The sequence below is a fragment of the Hevea brasiliensis genome, chromosome 14 (assembly GCF_030052815.1).
Source record: "Hevea brasiliensis isolate MT/VB/25A 57/8 chromosome 14, ASM3005281v1, whole genome shotgun sequence".
Taxonomy (NCBI): domain Eukaryota; kingdom Viridiplantae; phylum Streptophyta; class Magnoliopsida; order Malpighiales; family Euphorbiaceae; genus Hevea; species Hevea brasiliensis.
This window is the reverse complement of record NC_079506.1, coordinates 21281544-21301235: the sequence shown is the minus strand read 5'-3', so window position 1 is coordinate 21301235 and position 19692 is coordinate 21281544. Positions and strand designations below refer to the sequence as shown.

The 19692-nt window shown below is 34.0% G+C and overlaps 1 protein-coding gene and 1 pseudogene across 1 annotated transcript; both read right to left on the bottom strand.

Moving 5' to 3' along the window:
- Positions 1-10147: 10147 nt before the first annotated feature.
- On the bottom strand, positions 10148-10801 carry LOC110641306 (uncharacterized). Its single transcript, XM_021792968.2, has one exon. The coding sequence runs from the start codon at positions 10799-10801 to the stop codon at positions 10148-10150; it is 654 nt and encodes a 217-aa protein (XP_021648660.2).
- Positions 10802-11134: 333 nt separating this feature from the next.
- Positions 11135-13262, bottom strand: LOC110641318 (sugar carrier protein C-like; annotated as a pseudogene).
- Between the last annotated feature and the right edge of the window lie 6430 nt (positions 13263-19692).

The window sequence follows — 19692 nt, the reverse complement described above, 5'->3', positions numbered from 1 at the left end:
ACCAATTTATTTCAGTTTCAAAGATTAAGGTATTTTGTTCATTGAATTTTAAGTCAAATTAGAAACTGATTTTATTCGGTTTCTAATTCCTTATCATTAGAAACCGATTGATTTTGGTTTCAAATATTAAGCCATTTTGTTTGTTGAATTTTAAGTCTATATTAGAAACCGATTTTGGTCGGTTTCTAATTCATCGTATTTAGAAACCGATTACTTTCGATTTCTAAAGTTAAGGTATTTTACTTATTAAATTTGAAGCTCAAATTAGAAACCGATTTTGGTCAGTTTCTAATTTCTTATATTTAGAAACCAATATATTTCGGTTTCTAAAGTTAATATTTTACTTATTAAATTTGAAGGCCAAATTAGAAATCAACTTTGATCGGTTTCTAATTTCTTATATTTAGAAACTGATTGCTTTCGGTTTCAAAAGTTAGGATATTTACTTAATTCTAATATAATTTTTAATTTAATTTTATAATTTGAGTTTAATTTTTAACTTTACTTAATCTTATTTTTAATTGAATTTTAATTTTTATTTTAATTTCACTTATATTTCAACTTTATAATTTCGATTTAATTTTAGTTAAAAAAAATGAAAAATGCAAAAGTTAATCTTAGCCTTTAATTTTAGACTATTAAATCATAAAGCAATAAAAATTTCCAAATTAATCTAAACCTTTTCTTTTTATAAGTCTTTTATTTTTATTTTTGTACAAACTAATTAATAATATAAAAGTTAATATATTTTAAATAAAAATAATAAATTTCAATTATAATTAAATAAAATTAATAATAAATATTTGTTAGCCCTAGCCACACAGTCGACAGTCCTCCCTTCCATCATTCATCCAGTTCTCCACTTCTTCTCCAGTAGCTGTTCGACCGCTTCTCTTCGGCCATTTCTCATCGGATGAGAACTTCACCTCATTCCTACAGTTCTCTTCGGTCGCTTCTTCTTCGGTTTCATCAATCTCAACACAGAATCGTTCTCAGCAATCTAGCTCATTCTTAACAGATTTGGCTCGTTCTCGGCAGATTCGAGTCGCTCTCCAGCAGCTCATTCGCTCCAGAACTAAGGTGAGTTTATCTTGCTGCAGACTTATTTTTTTCATTTACTAAGCATTTTGCACATTAGTGGGATTGAACAATTGCCGATGGAATGTGGGTTATTGAGGTTAAAAAATTTTCATTTGTGATAAAGAATTAGAAAAAAAAAATAAATGGGACTAAACAATTGAAGCCAAAGGAATATGGGTTCTTGGGGTTAGAAAATTTTAATTTGTAATAAAGAATTGAAAAGAAAAATCTTGGACAGAATAATTGATGCCGAATGAATATGGGTTATTAGGGTTAGAAAATTTTCATTAGTAACGAAGAATTAAAAAAAAAATCTTGCTTTTCAAATATTGTTATTGATAGAATCCAAAATTAGCCATTTTCAAGAATTATTCCAGGTCTTGCCCAACTACTATGCTTGTGTTTCATGCCAGAGTCCCTGTCGATGGCTGGTGAGTTTGGCTTCAGTTAATGGTGCTGGGCCTTTTTCCGTTTGGCTTAAACATAAGCAAAACTCAATCTTACTGATATAATTTAATGTGAAATGAGAATTTGTTAATTGATTAGCTGAAGTAATAAGTGCAATTTCCTGCAAGGCAAAAATTTCTTGTTGTCCTTCTAAATCTGCTAGTAGTTGAAGTCTTGAAGAAACCAAAATGTTCCTTCTTTGGTCTTATCAGATTCTTTATTGTTGAATGGTATTTTTACACCTTTTTTGAGCTTGCTGCACAAATATGTTTGATGGGTACCTCTAATTTCTGTAGTTTTTGGTCTTTGCATGCATTAACAACGCCCGCGATTTCTCTATCTGTGCAAATCATCATTCTCTATTTTTTTTTTAATGGAAGTTGTTTTTCTTGCTTGTACAGTATTGCTCTGTAGGTGTTTGTGTTTTTGCTTGAATGAGATTTATTTAAATTTATAAACAATTTTAGTATAATTCCAAATTCGTGGACGTTTTGCCATCCAAGTGGAAATTCGTGAGTCCAAATCCTAAACAGGAGCCTTTGTTTCTTTGCATTTTATCCAACCTAATTTTTGGCTTCTCTTAATTATCAGATATCAATAGCATCAAGAATGTTTGTTTGCAGAAGACTAAACGGAGGGGTTGATACCCTTTGTTTAAAGAATAGGAAAAGGAGAAAAGGAAGGGTTGGTAGTTGTATTTTTCTTTTCTTTTCTTTTCTTTTCTTCAGCAAATTTTTCACATGTCTTATTATAATTAGATAACTATATTCAAATTATTATTATTATTATTATTATTATTATTATTATTATTATTATTATTATTATTTTGTGTACTCACACTGTGGGTAAGATAAAATTTCCCATTATTAGCCAACTTCTTGTAACTTTCCATCTGCGAATAACTTATAATCTTCTCATTACTTCTGCTCATAGTTATCTCTATTCATAAAAAATAATTAATTAAATAATTTCTAGGCCATACAATTTAACTAATGCAATAAATTAAACAAATTATTTTTTTACTTCGTTATAGCCCTAAAATAATTAATGATCCAAAATTTATTTATTTATTGGTGTAAACACTATCTCTTAATTTTCTTTTTTTTACTGGCAAGTGCCCACGATTTAAATTCAATGAAACTTGATACGATTTTTATGAGTTATGAAACTTGCATAAAGTTTTAAAGAGTTATAAATTAATAATAAATTAATTTATTTAATAATAAAATAATAATAAATTAATCATATTATTATAAAAAAAATAAATAATACATATAAAAAAATTATAAAAGCAAAATAAGTTTTTTTAAAAATAAAATAAAAAATTGTTTTTATAGTTATTTAGTAGGCTATTAGTTGTAGATGAGTACACTCAAATAGTTCAGATGTAAATTAGCAACCAAACTTACATATTTAATTACAAATAAAAGATTATATGTTTATTTTATTGCTATACTAATATCTATTTTTTCATGTCCTTTAATTTTAATGATTATTATGTTTTTTAATTTTATACTATTATGCCATATAGTGTAGTTTTTAATTTATTTATTTACTTTTGGGTGTTAAATTTTATACAAGAATTTACTGACATAATTTCTTTTTTTTTTTTTTTGGAACTACAGTCTGTCTCACTCTCTTTTGGTCACTATCTCTCGTTATTTTGTCCCTTGCTTTCAGTATCACACAGGTAAGTAATATTTTAATATGGCGTTTTGATTTGTAGATGCATGCATATCAATTTTTGAGGTGATAATTTTTTCAATTGTTGGACACTATTCTAGATTTTCTATATATCTTAATAGTTTCTTTTTTTTTTTTTTATCAAATTTGTCACATAATAACCTTAGAAAACCTGTCCAATGTCCTACTGACAATTAATGTCAGTGGACAATGGATTGTCCTATTGGACAATGGATTGTCCTATTGGACAAATTGGAATTGTATACTCTACATAGGAATAGGATGGATATAAATATGTATTATATATTTGTAGAAATTTCGTAACATCTCTCATTGTTCTCTGGGTGCAGCCTTTATGTTGTGCACTTGGAGAACTAATGGGAGATGCTGCCGAAATTTTTACAAATATATGACATGTCATTATCTGTCTGTTATTGGTAGAAATGATACAATTCTAATTGGGTTAGGGCCTTACCTTTCAACGTATGATTGGGGATATGATGTAATTCTGATATCTGACATATCATTACTAATATTCACTTAATTATTACACAGCTATTAGCAAAATGGGATCAGATCGGAGATGGATGTATGCTAGGTTAAAAGATGGCCTATTGACCTCAGAATTCATAGAAGGTATTGAACAATTCATAACATTTGCTAAGCAACATCCAGAGTGGATGGATGGGGATAAACTGAAGTGTCCATGTAATCATCGAAAGTGTTAGAATCGTAATTATGTTGATGAGAATACAATTCGGTTACATTTGATGAAGCATGGATTTGTGTCATATTATTATAAATGGATTCTACAAAGGGAACCCCGCACAAGTAATATTGATAGTCAAAACATAAATGTTATGATAGCGGAGTCTGTTCAAGAGGTTGATAATAGCACAAGCAATACATATGAGCAAATGGTAATGGATGCAGCAGGTCCTAATTTCTTTCAGGATGTAATGGAGGAGCCTCCAAATCCATCAGCTCAAAAATTGTATGACATGTTACAAGCTGCTAATCAAGAGGTGTGGCCAGGTTGTGAAAGCCATTCACAGCTCTCAGTTGTTGCAAGGACGTTAAACATCAAGGCAGAACATCATTTGTCAGAAAGGTGTTTTGATGACATTTGTCAACTTATGAAAGAGGTGTTACCGGATGAAAATTTAATGACTGAAAACTTTTACAGTACGAAGAAGTTGGTCCAAGCATTGGGCCTACCTGTTGAGAAGATTCATTGTTGTACTAATGGATGTATGTTATATTGGGCTGAAGATAGTGAGTTAACGAATTGCAAATTTTGTGACCATCCACGGTTCAAACGACATAGTCGAGGCTTTTCTAATTTTCAAATCAATGTCCCACATAAGAAAATGTACTACTTTCCTCTCACACAAAGATTGCAAAGATTATATACTTCGAATGCAACAGCAAAAGAAATGAGATTGCACGCTGAGCATGACCATGAAGATGGGGTAATGCGTCATTGTTCAGATGCAACTGCATGGAAGCATTTTAATAAAACACATCCTTCATTTGCTGCTGAGGTTCGAAATGTAAGGCTAGGACTGTGCACCGATGGGTTTCAACCATTCGGTCAGTCTGGACAACAATATTCATCTTGGCCAGTCATTATCACTCCTTACAATTTTCCTCCTTGGTTATGTATGAAGGAAGAGTATATGTTCCTAACGGTAATAGTTCCTGGTCCGAGAAACCCAAAAGACAAATTGGATGTGTACTTACAGCCCCTTATTGCAGAGTTGAAAGCTTGATTGTGGGAAGTTGGAGTTGAGACATATGATGCATCAAAGAAGAATAATTTTAATATGAGGGTTGCGTTATTATGGACAATAAGTGATTTCCCTGCATATTCAATGTTATCTGGTTGGAGCACAGCAGGCAAGACTGCTTGTCCATATTGTAGGCGATTGGATGCATTCACATTGACAAAGGGTGGTAAACAATCATGGTTTGACAATCACCATAAATTCTTACTAGCTAACCATCCTTTCAGACGGAATAAAATTGCTTTTAGAAAGAACAAGACAGTTACAAAAAGTGCTCCCCCCATTCTATCTGGTGAGGAAATTTTAGAACAAATAGAACATCTAGGATTAATGTGTGTCACAGATATGGGTGCAGATGAGAATAACAGTTGCAAAGCAAAAAACACGGGTTGGAAGAGACGGAGCATTTTTTGGGATTTGCCATATTGGAGTACTAACATGCTTCGCCACAACCTGGGTGTCATGCATATAGAGAAAAATGTATTTGAAAATATTTTAATACTGTGATGAATGTTGAAGGGAAGACGAAGGACAATGCAAAATCAAGGGAAGATTTGAAAGAGTTTTGTCAATGACCTGAGTTAGAGAGGGATATGGCAATAGGAAAGTATCCTAAAGCATGTTACACATTAGACAAACAATCAAAAGCAGTGTTGTGTGAATGGCTTAAAAATCTTAGATTCCCAGATGGTTATGTGTCAAACATGGGTAGGTGTATAGACATGCGAAAACTAAAGTTGTTTGGGATGAAAAGCCATGATTGTCATGTCTTTATGCAAAGATTACTCCCAATAGCATTTAGGGAATTGCTTCCAAAAAATGCGTGGCAAGCATTGACCGAATTGAGCAATTTCTTTAGAGAGTTAACTTCAACAACACTTAGAGAAGAAGTCATGTTACAGCTCAATGAAGAGATTCCTATAATATTATGTAAACTAGAGCGTATATTCCCTCCAAGTTTCTTTGACTCCATGGAACATCTCCCAGTGCATTTGGCTTATGAAGCATGGATTGCTGGTCCTGTGCAATATCGGTTGATGTATCCATTTGAGAGGTAACTAGTTTAATGTATTGTTGTATACTATCATTACATGGAGAAATAAAAACTTTGTTGTGACTAAATAGTAAATGGTACAGGTACCTTAGGAAGTTAAAAAATAATGTGAAAAATAAAGCCAAAGTGGAAGGTTCCATATGCAATGCATACTTAGTTGAAGAAGCATCGTCATTCTGCGCTCATTATTTTGAACCCCATGTCAACACAAGGCATCGAAAGGTTCCACGCAATGATGATACAGTCGAACATATGGATGAACATCCAGGGAATCTATCAATTTTCACTCATTCTGGTAGGCCACTGGGAAAAGGAAAGGTTAGATATCTCACAGAACAAGAATTTCAAGCACACAAATGTACATCTTGTTGAATTGTATAGAAGTAAAACCGTACATTGAGTAAGTTTTTCTAATATTCAATTATTATAATTGTTGCAATGCCATTATTGATTCCAAACATGTAATTAACTATTTTCATTGTGTGCAGCATTTTTGTTAATGAGTTACACATGGCCAATCCAAATATCAATGATAAACAAGTTGATGAGAAACTAGAACGTGAATTTGATAAGTGGTTCAATAAATATGTTCACAATCCCTCCAACAATATATCAAGCCAGTTTTTAAAGGATCTATCAAAGGGTCCATTAAGAAGTGTTATGTGCTACAATAGTTATGTAGTTAATGGTTATAAATTTCACACTAAAGGTTATGGTTCGCATAAGGCAACGATGAACAGTGGGGTATGTATCAAGGGGACTAATTACAGTACTAATAAAAGTGACTACTATGGACAATTAATTGAAGTGCTACGATTGGAGTACCCTGGATTACCAATCAAAAGAACTATATTGTTTAAATGTGATTGGTTTGATCCAACACCAAATGTGGGAACAAAGATTCATCCAAAATATAAACTTGTGGATATTAATCATAAAAGATCCTTCAATAGGTATGAACCATTTGTTCTTGCTATCCAAGCTGCTCAGGTGAATTATTCCATATATACAAGCTTAAAACGTGACAAGGATGATTGGTGGGCTGTGTTCAAAATCAAAGCGAGATCTGTTATTGATCTTCCTGAGCAAGTGAATGTCACAACCCCCCCTGCACAGGAAGAACCATTTCAAGAAGATGAAATGGAAGTCCCTTTGATTCAAATTGACGATGATGATGATCAACAACAATATTTGAATGATCAAAACGGTGTACTAGTTGAAATTAATGAAGAGGATGTTGAAGATGAAGAAGAGCTTGAATTGGACTCAGAAAGTGATGAGGAATGCGATGATGTATATGATAGTGATACTAATTAGAATTAGGTATTTCTCTTAATGAATTTATATTTCTAAACTTGAAGTATAAACTCTAACTAATTTCATCTGTATTATGTATCATAAGTTGAATGAAGCTAACTAATTAATACAATTATTTATGCAGGATGCGAGGCAACGGTCGCGAGGAGGTTTGTTGGGTCATTCACGGTCAAGGCGATTACATGCGAGGATGAGCCCAATGATCAACTAGACCAATCTACAGTGGTCAGCCTCGGGTTCCTTCACGATCCACCGGGAGGTCGACACGGATCGGAGGGGTCTCTTTGCTTCAACACAAAGATCGAGCTACACCTCCACCTCCACCGCCACCACCTATTACCCCATCTTACGAGCACGCAATTGGATCAACCTCTGGTCATGAAGGTCATTCAGTTGGGGCAGCACCAATATCATCGATGGATGGCCTATCACTCACTACATTTGGAAGAAAGAAAAGAATAAAGCTCATTAATGGCACGTAAGTATTTAAAATTAATTAACTTTATCTATGATTTGGTATTACATATCATTGGCAATTGAAGTACCGTGTTTCTACATTTACATAAAATCAATATATTTGCTGTCTTTCTTTTGTACAGGTTACATCCATCTAAGGAATGTGCTAAGAAGATGAAGAATATCTTCAAGGAGAGGATGGACCCAGAGGGGCCTTTGTTGGAAAACTATCACGCCTGAAACAAAAGAGTTTTACTGGGATGAATTTCAAGTAATAAAATAAATATTTAAATATAATTAGCTATCAGATAACTAATTTGCATAGTTTATGAAACCTCAAAAAAGAATGTTATGAACAAATATCATTTAAGTGATGAGAATTTGTGAATTAATGTAAAAGAACACAATTGAAGTATATTAATGCTTAAATGATCTATATGTGCAGCTTGTGTGATATTAAAAATATATATTGTTGTGAGTTGTTGTAGTTGGGGTGGATGTTATTTATTGTTGAGAATATATGAAGCGTTTTTAACAGGTGCAATTAATACCTAATAACTAGGCTGGATTGTCCAAAATTAAGGGGAAATGCTGTCAATTTTTTTCTAAAATATTATCATACTAATACAACTGTCTTAATTTTTATTTATTTTATACCAGAAATACTTTGATTGGCAAGAGGTGACTCCACTAGTAAAGGAAGCTTGGAGGCGTAAGGCTGCAGAGCGCTATAAGGCCCTAATGTGCAATGTCAGGAAAGGAAAATCCAAGGTCATCGTGCCTAATAGTACAATACAAAAATGGAAGGAGGCATGGAGTAGCCCAGAGTTTAAAGCCAAGAGCCATCAGTTCACTGCTAACCGTTGTAGTGAGATAGGGGGAGTTGGGGCAGGCATCTCTAGACACACAGGGGGTTCAGTTTCACATGCTACTCACGCAGATAGAATGGTAATGATTTCATATTTACTATAGGATGGTAATGATTTCATATTTACTAGTTTTGTTGTTGTCTGTCTACATATTAGTAGCAAATAATCGAACATTATTATAAACATCACTAAAATCATTATATCTTTTCAGGAAGCCCAGCTTGGCCGAAGACCTTTTCCTTATGAACTTTTCCATAAGACCCACACTAGGAAAGGCACCTCCGATATGGTTGATTCATGAGCGCAATCAATTAAGGTAAGTGAACAAGTATTTTATGTCTTTCAATTATATGAAAAAAATGAATAAGTGAGTTTGTTTATTCAATTGCCAAGAAAAATAAATTTAAAATATGTGTATTGACTTATGCAGGATGCATTTTTGGCGCTTAAGGAGCAGTCGTCTCAACCACAAGAGGGGTGCAGTGACCCTCCTATTGTAGATGAGGTTGCACTATATTATCAAGTTGTGGGGGGGGGGAGGAGAAGAAGAACAGGGTTTATGGCATTGGATCTCAAGCATCAATTTTTTACCCTAGCTCATCACATGGATCATCTTCTACTGCATCCTATTGTGCTCGATCGAGGCAATGGAGGAAGAGATTCAACAATTGCATCAGACTGTTGCAACGCTCAAGGATAGTTTGGTTGCAATGGAGGAGAGAGATCGACAACGCGAGTTGATGCTAGAGGAGAGATATAGACAACGTGAGCAGACACTGGAGGAGCGCATGCAACAAATGATGCAAAACATGATGGCACAAATGATGCAGGGTACGCAGTTTACAGCCCCAACTCTACATGCGACTCATCAAGATGATGGTAGAGAGGCTGATAGTGGTGATGAGTGATTATCTTGTTGATGACAAGTAGCTTGTTTTTTTGTTATTATGATATTTTATTTTTCCATACAGTATATTATTGTCATAACCCTTCACTGTCATATTTATATATAATATTGACTGATATTTGATATTTGATAGCCTGATATTATAAATATTATGATATTGAGCATTTAAAATTAATATTATATTATATGCTTCAATACAGGAAATAATATATTAAATAAAAAAATAAAAATTTTCTACTAGTAATTTGAAACGGATTAAAAACGAATTTTTCCGTTTCTAATCCAATAACACAAGGATCGGTTTCAAAATTTAGAAACCGATTTGAAACGGAATTTCTGTTTCAAAAAAATTGAAACCAAAATATCAGTTTTTAAATTAAAACGGAATTTGAAACCGAATATATGTGGTTTCTAAATTTGAAACGGAATAGTGGTTTGAAAATTGCTTCAAAATTTGAAACGGATGCCATTTTCCGTTTCAAATTTATTTAGAAACTTGCGGATTTATAACTGAATATTTCGGTTTCAAATCGGTTTCTAAATGTATTTAGAAACAGATTTTCACTGATTTGGTTTCAAATCTCCTTTTTTCTTGTAGTGGCATGCAAATTGCTTCTGAACCAATCAAAATCTCCTCTAAACAACTACAGGACTGTTGATTCATAGGACGGTCAACTTTCACAATCTCCAAAGCTTCAATGGATGATTTAGTTGCAGGCACTAGCAGGCTTAAATCTGCGGGATCATCATCACTCGCAACCTCAGAGATTATTGCAGGAACTTCAATGTTAACCACCAAATGCAGAACCTTACGAGGACTCACATTGTATTTATCATGGTCAGTTCCAAATCGACGAACGTTATACATAATCTGTTCTATCAAGAATTCCTGAATAGGAACATTCATATCAAGAAGAATTTGACGAACAGTAGACCTGGATATTTCTGGATGCAAGAAACGGTCGCGTTCAACTAGGAATGTGCGTTGGCTAGTGTCACATTCCAAGTTGGCGTAAAGAAGCAGTGAATTTGATTCATCATCATCTGCTTCCTCCATCGCTGAATCAAGATGAGGCATGAAGGTGGCGATGACCTTGATGGAGAACATATTTCTTGAGAAGGAAGCATCCTGTGGTTCAACAATGTTGTGAAGTGGAATCACATTGCAATAGATTTCGTAATCTTCAATTGAGATCGCCATAGAAAAATTAGGACAAGCTAGGTATGAATTATTGTACAAGAAAAATCAAAGATATATATATATATATATATATATAGGCGGAGGATTTGTAGTAGTTCTAAATCCTAATTTAAATGGGAAACCAATTCAGATGACAAAGGCACACAACCTCCTCAATTAATAGCTATTCCTCCTTTTACTCCTCTCCTAATTAATGCTGGTTTTAAGTTCTCACATACAAAACCAATTCCAATTAGTATTACACTAATTAACTACTTCCCTACACAAGTAAATCATAATAATAATAAAAAAATTAATAAAAAAAGAAATAAGGGCAAGGAGAGGTTGGCCTCTAAAGCCATTATATTTATTATTTTATTTATCAAGTAAAAATTAAATAAAGAATCTACAATACTCTAAAAATTAAAACAAAATACACCCAAAAATAGGATAAATTGTTGCCTACGACGTGAAGAAAACTAAACTAATTCAACTTTCTTGGGGCTGGGCAAATCATCTAAGTATTTTCTCCAATAAGGATGATTCTTCCACACGGTGATCATCTCTTCAATGGGGACACCTTTAGTCTCAGGCAGAAGATAGTAAATGAAGAGGCCCATGACCATAATGAAGAAAGCAAAGAAAAGGAACAATCCAAACTTCATATGGCAAAGCATTGCTGTGAAGACTTGAGCAATAATGAAAGTGAAGATCATGTTCACAGAGACAGTGATACTCTGAGCAGCTGATCGAATTTCCAATGGGAAGATTTCGCTTGGCACCAACCAGCCTAGAGGACCCCAAGACCATGCATACCCAGCAACAAATATGCATATCAGAATCACCACAATCACTGCATACCATGTGGGTAAATCTCCTGGATTCCCACTCACTCCAAACTTAAGTCCAATTGCAAGTGCTACAACAAGCTGTTCATTAACATATGAGTTAGTAGTCCAGTAAATAATTCTACAACACAACAAATTCAAAGAGAAAAGAACAGCAAAGTACCTGACAAATAAACATCTGCAAGCTTCCTTCCAGGTAGAGAGCTCTTCTTCAAACCTTGTCAACAGTTAAGATTGAAACTACGGTTGCTAGAGAATTAATAATACCTGTAATTAAAGCAGACATGAGGGAAGCTTGGTTTTTGAAGCCAATGGTTCTGAACAAAACAGGAGCATAAAACACAATCACGTTCATGCCAGTGAGCTGTTGAAACATTGGAATGCAGATAGCCATAACAAGATGGGGTCTGTACTGTCTCTCAATGATATTTCTCCAGGAATTTTTAACCAACTTAGCTGCTTCACTAGCTGTAATTAGATCATTAAACTCCTCATCGACGTTGGGGATGCCGCGGAGTTCAATAAGTTTTTCTTTGGCTTTCTCATGATGGTCTCGCTCAATCAGAGAATTTGGTGTCTCGGGAAGGAAAAAGGAGCCTATGATAATGATCAGTGCTGGAACTAAAGCAATACCCAAACTCAAACGCCATCCCCAACCATCAATCTTGGCAAAGAAATAGTTTAGAAGGTCGGCAACTAGAATACCAATTGTTATTGACAATTGGAACATCATGTTTAGACCACCCCTGTATCTGTGTGGAGCAACTTCTGAGAGATATATCGGAACAGACTGCAAACAAAATTATAAGCATCAGATTCCAACCAAGTATGCAAATTATTAAAAAAAAAGAAGGAAAAAGGAAGAAGAAGAAGAGAACAAGAAACTATACCTGATTGGCACTTCCAATACCAAAACCAAGCAACAGACGACCAATAATGAGCATGGCAAGATTCTGAGCAAACCCATTAAGGATTGCACCAACAGCAAAAAGGACCCCACCGGCAACCATAGAAACCCGCCTCCCCAATTTTCTAGTGATATAGGAGGCAAATATGGACGAAACAAGAGCAGCAAGATACAAAGAAGAGGTGAACAACGTCAATATCTGGCTATCAAAAGCGCAGTATTGGTTAACCGATTGATGAACCAGTGACTGCTTCCGGTAAACAGCAGGAAAGAACTTCTTCAAGAAATCATCCATGGATATAACACCACCTGCTCGTAGTTAATTTAGTACCATATTAATCCGGGCTTAAAGACATTAGTCAAACAAATTCTCAACACAATTAGCGTAGCTAGAGCACACCTGAAATACCCAGATCGTAACCAAAGATTAAACCTCCTGTAGCTGCAATAACACAGGTAATGAAAACATGGAGAGTAAGGTTGCCAGGGTAATCCTTCCCAGCGGTTGCTGAAACAATAACTCCACCAGCCATCGTTACTTTTTTGCTTGAGATCGATTGAGAGACTAAGGAATAAGATTGTTGAGAAGCTAAAAATAGATGGATTGAGAGTGGAATAGCATACTGTTTTTATATAGGCTGCAGGGAGAGCTGCTACCAGTGTTCTACTGGAATTTGTATAAGTTTATTTTATTGACAGAGTAGTGTTTGGATTTGAGGATTTCAGATGACCTGGCGGAATGGAATTTTGATTTAATTTGAGGATTTAGTGTTAGAATTTTATTTGAACTATAATATGCTGAGCAGAGATACATATTAGTATTAGGGCACCAACCCTGCAAGACTATTTATCATAAACGAACCCTGAATATACTGACAAGAAAATAATAATTTTTATTTTTGCTTTTTTCCTACTTTTCTTTTATCCTTCAATTGGTATATATGAAATCATTTTAAAAAATATATATAATTTATTAATAATTAAACTTCAAATTTAAAAAATTGAATGATATTTATAAATAATTTATTTATTAATATTTGAAAAATAAATTTATTTCTCACTTTTCTTAAATATTAAGTATGGGGCTTACTAAAATCTTTTTTTTTTTATCTTTTTATATCAGTAATTTAATTATTTTGTATTTTTTAAATGTGCATAATTATGTTTTTAATTATTTATTGTTTTCTATTTTTAAAATTCAATATATTTATGTTTCTATTTATGTATATCTATTTTCTATTCCCTATTCTTATGGTACAAAATGAGATGGCGATCATAGGTGAACATCTTCATCTCAATATGATTCATTCAAGTGGGTTTATGGGCATGTGCTAAGGCTTCACCAAGTCAGCAATTGCCTAGATGTGAGTGTTGGTACATTAATTCCTATATTCTTGTGTGTGTGCATTTGTCTAATTTGTCAAAAAGAGGGTTTTACCCAGCACACAAAAAAATATATATATAATAAAATAAAAAAAGAAAAATATCAAGTCCTATAATCTTATAAATACTGAACTTTTAATCTAAGTTAAAGAATAGATATAATGTAATCTTTTGTATAATTCTGTCAATATGTTACCGTTGAACTCAATTCTCTCAATATTAGAGAACAGAACGAAGAAGAGAGAAAATGAAGAAGCATTTGTGACCATCCCAACAGTTCGTATTGCGCTTCTTCTTTCTTCTCTGAATATAAATGAACAAGAATAGCTTGGTCAGTTTCCACAGTTACCCATTCCTAATACTGCAAAATATTCTCATCTCCATATTCTCAATTCACATGGAGAGCTCTAAAGTAAGCTGGCTCTAAATCCCTCTGCTTTTATGATAGATAAGTAGAAACACTACGTTATTTACAATATATTTTCATTCCAAATACAGAATTCAGTGGAGAAAGTAACTAAAAAATGAAGTCATAAAATCAAAATGAGCGTCCAACACCATAGACAGCCACCGCAAAGAAATGGAGAAATGGAGAACGAAGACTCCAAATATTTTGCATTGGAATGCTTCTGCGAGTCAACATTTATTTGGTCAAACGGCCAAGACTCCAAACTTGGCAAAAACCAAATAATAACTCTGCTGGTCTGACTCTGATCCAAATACGGGCTGCAGAACAGGCTACTAATTACATAATTTTATAGCGGCTATAAAAAATTAATGTACTATAATTAATTTTAATTAAGTCTAATTGAATTCATTACAACTAATCACCGAATAAAAATTTATGGTGGGCATTTTATAAGATTTTCTTACATTGATATGATCCATAAGATTAACTTACAGTGTTTGTAATTTTTTTTTTCTTTTTTTCTTTTTTTTTTTTATAAAATATAGAGAACACATACACAGACAAGAGACAACACATAACTCTTAACAAAATCTTATTAATTTTGTAGGCATGCTAACATATATATCATTTTATATTGGTCTTGTGGACCCTAAATAATTTCAGAACAGCTTAACAAAAAAATTAAAAAAATGTCTATATCATAGTTGTTTATTGAATATTAGATTGAATCCAATTAGACCCGGTTGAAATAAAATTAAATTTTAGTGACTTAATTTTAGTAAATTGATGTTTTATGTCTACAATAAAATTCTGCAATTAGTTTAATGACTGTTGATGCAATTTACTCAACTAAACTTCAAGAACTTAGATCCGAGATCCTTCTTACTCCTTATACTTTAAAGATGGAAGAATGAAAGAAGACTAATTTAGCTACTCCCTAATTGGCAACTTGTCTCTATTTAGGTGTAGGTGCTACCTAGTACCTAGACTCACATTTGAGTAGAGAAGACGAGAGAGAAATGAAAGCAGGTAGCTTGAATTTTCCTTCAACATTAGAAATAGCCGATCTTTTAATCATATAGCAAGTTGTTTCACAATACAAGCATAAGCCATTGCACATTAGCTGTTTTCAATGTTGTTTCTAGAGACCCTTTAATTTTTAAGGTAAATTGTTCAATTTTGCCCTTGAGGAAGTTCAATTTAACATATTTTTGATCACTAATCGAAGACTCCATCACCTCTCTCTCTCTCACTCTAGAAAATTCTATAAGGTTACAGAATTATCAAGAGTTTAGGGGAAGCTCATACCACCATACTAGAAGATTCTATCACCGTCTCTAACTTGTGGCCATTTTTGTTGTGATTGCTGACTTAGTGTGCTATAAATAGGTGTTTGTATGTGCAGGGGTTGTGCGCAAGTCAAAAGAGTAAAGTGAGGTGTGAGGGAAACACTAGCATGTGAAAGAGTGCAAGTGAGTAGTGTGTGAGTGAGTGGTGTCTTGTGTGTATATATGCATGTGAGTGAGTGAGTGAAAAATGAGACTGAATTGTAAAATATCACTTTAGTACTCTTTCAATAAAATTTTTCCTCACTCAAGTCCTCAGTTTTAGGCTTTCTATTTCTTTTGCTCTCAATTTTTTCAACAGTTTAATATCAGAGCCTGATGGTCTGGGACCATTAGTTGGAGTATTGCTCGAGGTGCTACTAGAAGTTCTGCTCGTGTACAGTCTGGGACTATGAAGCTTGTTCATCAGGGACCACGCTTACTTGGTATTATAATTGAGATTATACCAAGTCATGATGATAGATTCAATTGGCGTTGTGGGAAGCATTAAGAAGTTAAATTGTGCCAATTATAAGTATTGGCATACGTGCACATAGTCTTATTTGCAAGGCCATAATTTGCGGGGCCTTATCGATGAAGCAGAATAACACCACCCACTGACGATAAGGAGAAAGAAGCATGGATTATCAAAGTAGGGAAGGCCATGTTTGCACTCAAGACCTCTATGGAGGATGACTTGCTCGAGCAATTGAAGATGCAAAGTCTCCAAAGGAGATATGGGACGCCTATGCCACTTTATTCATAAGGAGAAATGATGTTTATCTACAATTATTAGAGAATAAGCTCTTGTCTACCTCATAAAAAGAGATGACAGTAAGTGAATATTTTACAAAAATTAAGTTTCTTTGCCGTGAAATTTCTAAATTCGATTTTGAGTCTAAAATTAGTGAAGTAAGAATGAAAAGAACTATTATTCTTGGCTTGAGACAAGAGTTCAATCCTACCATCACTGTAATACATGGTTGGGCAACCTAGCAATCTTTATTAGAATTAGAAAATTTATTAGTCACACAGGAAATGCTGGATAAGAAAAATAAAGGGACTTCTTCAAAAAGAGAATAAGAAGCTTTGTTCAGCAAAAGAGGTAAAGGTAAACAAGGATGTTACCTTGGTGGGTAGATGAAGAAAAATCAAGAACAATCAAAGAATCAACAACAAAGAGCTCTTAATTAGGGGGAGCTCAATGAAGTCTTAGAAGAGGAGGTCAACATCAAAGAAATTATAGACGGCGTGATAGAAGCTACTTCAACTGAGGTAAGCCTGATCACTTTGCTCGAGATTGTAGACTGAAGAAATAATCTGTTGAAGGGAATTTAGCAACAAATGCATAAAAGAGTGATGAGGAATGGGATTTTCTTACATCCTTTGCAAGTGCAACATTCGATGACACAACTAAGGAGATAAAAAAAGGTGTCACTCATCGCATGCAATGATAAGGTAGTTGACTTGGATCATAGACTCTGGTAGGGGGGAGCATTCGATCGATTCGATTTCGAACCGAACAAAACACCAAATATTGAAATACTGAATCGCTTAAAAAAGTGGACCAAACCAAACTGATCACCTAAGAATAACCGAATCAAACCAAACTGAAAAATAATGGTTTAGTTAGGTTTTGTTACATTAAACAAAAACTATTGGAATTTTACAAAAGAACTTATTTAGGGATTTTAGCTTTTAGGGATGAGAGAATTTTAGCTTTTAGGGATTTTACAATTTAGGGTTCTTCATTGAAAACTAAATGTTTTAGGTAATTTCTATGCTATGGGCTTGAACGAACAATTAGACTAGACAAGGGCCAAAGCGTTGGGACTTATGCATCCTGGGCTGAAAAATCATTTGTGCCATTTGCTATTCGATTTAGTTGGTTTTGTTGGTTTAAACTAATAAAAAATCAAATCGAACAAAAAATCGAACATACTAAAAATCTCTAACTAAACCACACCAACAGAATAAAAAATCAAACCGACTAAACTGAAATTGTTCAGTTCAGTTCAGTTTTTTTATTTAAATCAAAAACTGCTTAGGCCTAGACTCTGGATGCTCCAATCACATGATAGGAGGTAGAAAGAAACTCTGCAACATGTCTGAATATAAAAGAGGAAAGGTAGTTATAACTGTTGATAATTCGAAGCTGCCTATCACAAATATTGGCAGTACTATGATCGTGCCAAGCTTCAGTCCTAATCAAGTGTTGTTATAGAAAGTTCTTCATGTTCCAGGTATGAAGAAGAATTTATTATCAGTTCCACAATTGACATCTTTTGGAAATTATGTGGTGTTTGAACCAGATGATGTCAAGATATTTAGAAACTTATCACTTTGTGGCAAGCCCATTGTGGAGGTAAGAAAATTAGAGTCTATCTACATAATGACTACTGAGTCAACATACATAGATAAGACAAGAAAGAATGAGACAGCTCACTTATGGCACACCCGACTAGGACATGTTAGCTACTAGAAGTTGAAGATTATGATGGCAAAGTCAATGCTTAAAGGCCTTCCTCAATTGGAGATACGCAGTGATATTGTCTGCGCTGGATGTCAGTATGGTCAAGCTCATTAGTTATACCATACAAGGAATCAGAGTACAAGGCAAAAGAATCCTTGGAGCTCATCCACTCATACGTGTTCGATCGAGTCAAAGATCCTTCTATTAGTGGGATGCGATATATGGTGACTTTCATCACTTATTATTCAAGGTACATCTGGGCATTCTTTATGAAAGAAAAGTCTAAAACTTTGATTAAATTTAAGCAAATCAAGCAAAAGGTTGAAAATGAAGTCGGAAAGAAGATTAGATGCCTTCGTACTAATAATGGTGGAGATTACATATTGGACGAGTTCACGGAGTATCTAAAAGAACAAAATATACAACGTTAGTTGACTTGTGTGCGGACTCTATAGTAAAATGGAGTTGCAGAAAGGAAGAACTAGCATCTTACAGAGATTTTTCAAAGCATGCTACATGCTAAGAATGTGCCTAGACGTTTCTAGGCTAAATGTATGAAAATGGTGGTGTATATCACTAATCATTTGCCACAACCAATGTCAACTTCATCTCCCCATTCAAGAAGCTATGGAATCACAAGCCCACAATCAGTCACCTGAAGGTTTTTTGCTATGTTTGCTATGTGTTCGCGCTTGATCAATTACATAGCAAGTTCAATAAAAGGCATGAAGATGTATCTTTGTGGGTTATGATAATGCAAAAAAAAAGTTAGAGATGTTGCAATCCCACTACTGGCTGATGCTATGTTTCAAGAAATGTTGTCTTTGATAAAATGTTATCTTGGTGGTCTTCAGAAAAAGTGGTGCTACCTGACTCTATGGAACTAGAAGATGAGCTACAAGAAAAACTGAATGAGGAAGAACAAGATAAAGAATATGGTGTTCAAGAGGTAGTTAACGAAGGGCCAACCATTGATGATGGAGAATAGTCCAGCTCATAAAATCAAGAACGATCTAGAAGCCCATAGCAGATAGGTGTACATCATGAAACACCTAAAGATATTCATCCAAGCCAACATGAGGGAATTGAACAAGCAAAACTTTAGCTTCAAAGATCTAGTAAAGCGTCCAAATCCAAGGTACGTCAATGCTGCATATGCTGAAGTAGATAAAATTAAGGATCCTACTACCTTCGAAGAAGCATACGATAACAATAATTGGCGAAAGGTGATGGAAGAAGAAATTAATGCTCTAAAATAAAATTAAACATGGGACTTGGTTCCAAAGCCAAAGGATGTCAAGCCTATATCTTGTCAATGGGTCTATAAAGTGAAGACTTATTTAGATGGCTTGATAGAAAGGTACAAGGCTCGCCTAGTTGCTTATGAGTTTTCTCAGCAATATGGTCTAGATTATGATGAAACATTTAATCCAGTAATGAAGATCACTACGGTTCATGTCTTATTAGCACTAGCTACTAATAAGTCTTGGAAGTTATAATAGATGGATGTGAAGAATGCCTTCCTTCATGGAGAAATTGATCGAGATATTTATACGGAGTAGCCTAA

What these genes read in the sequence shown, in the direction of transcription:
- LOC110641306 (XM_021792968.2), bottom strand. Translation starts at nt 10,801, where the DNA reads ATGGCGATCTCAATTGAAGATTACGAAATCTATTGCAATGTGATTCCA.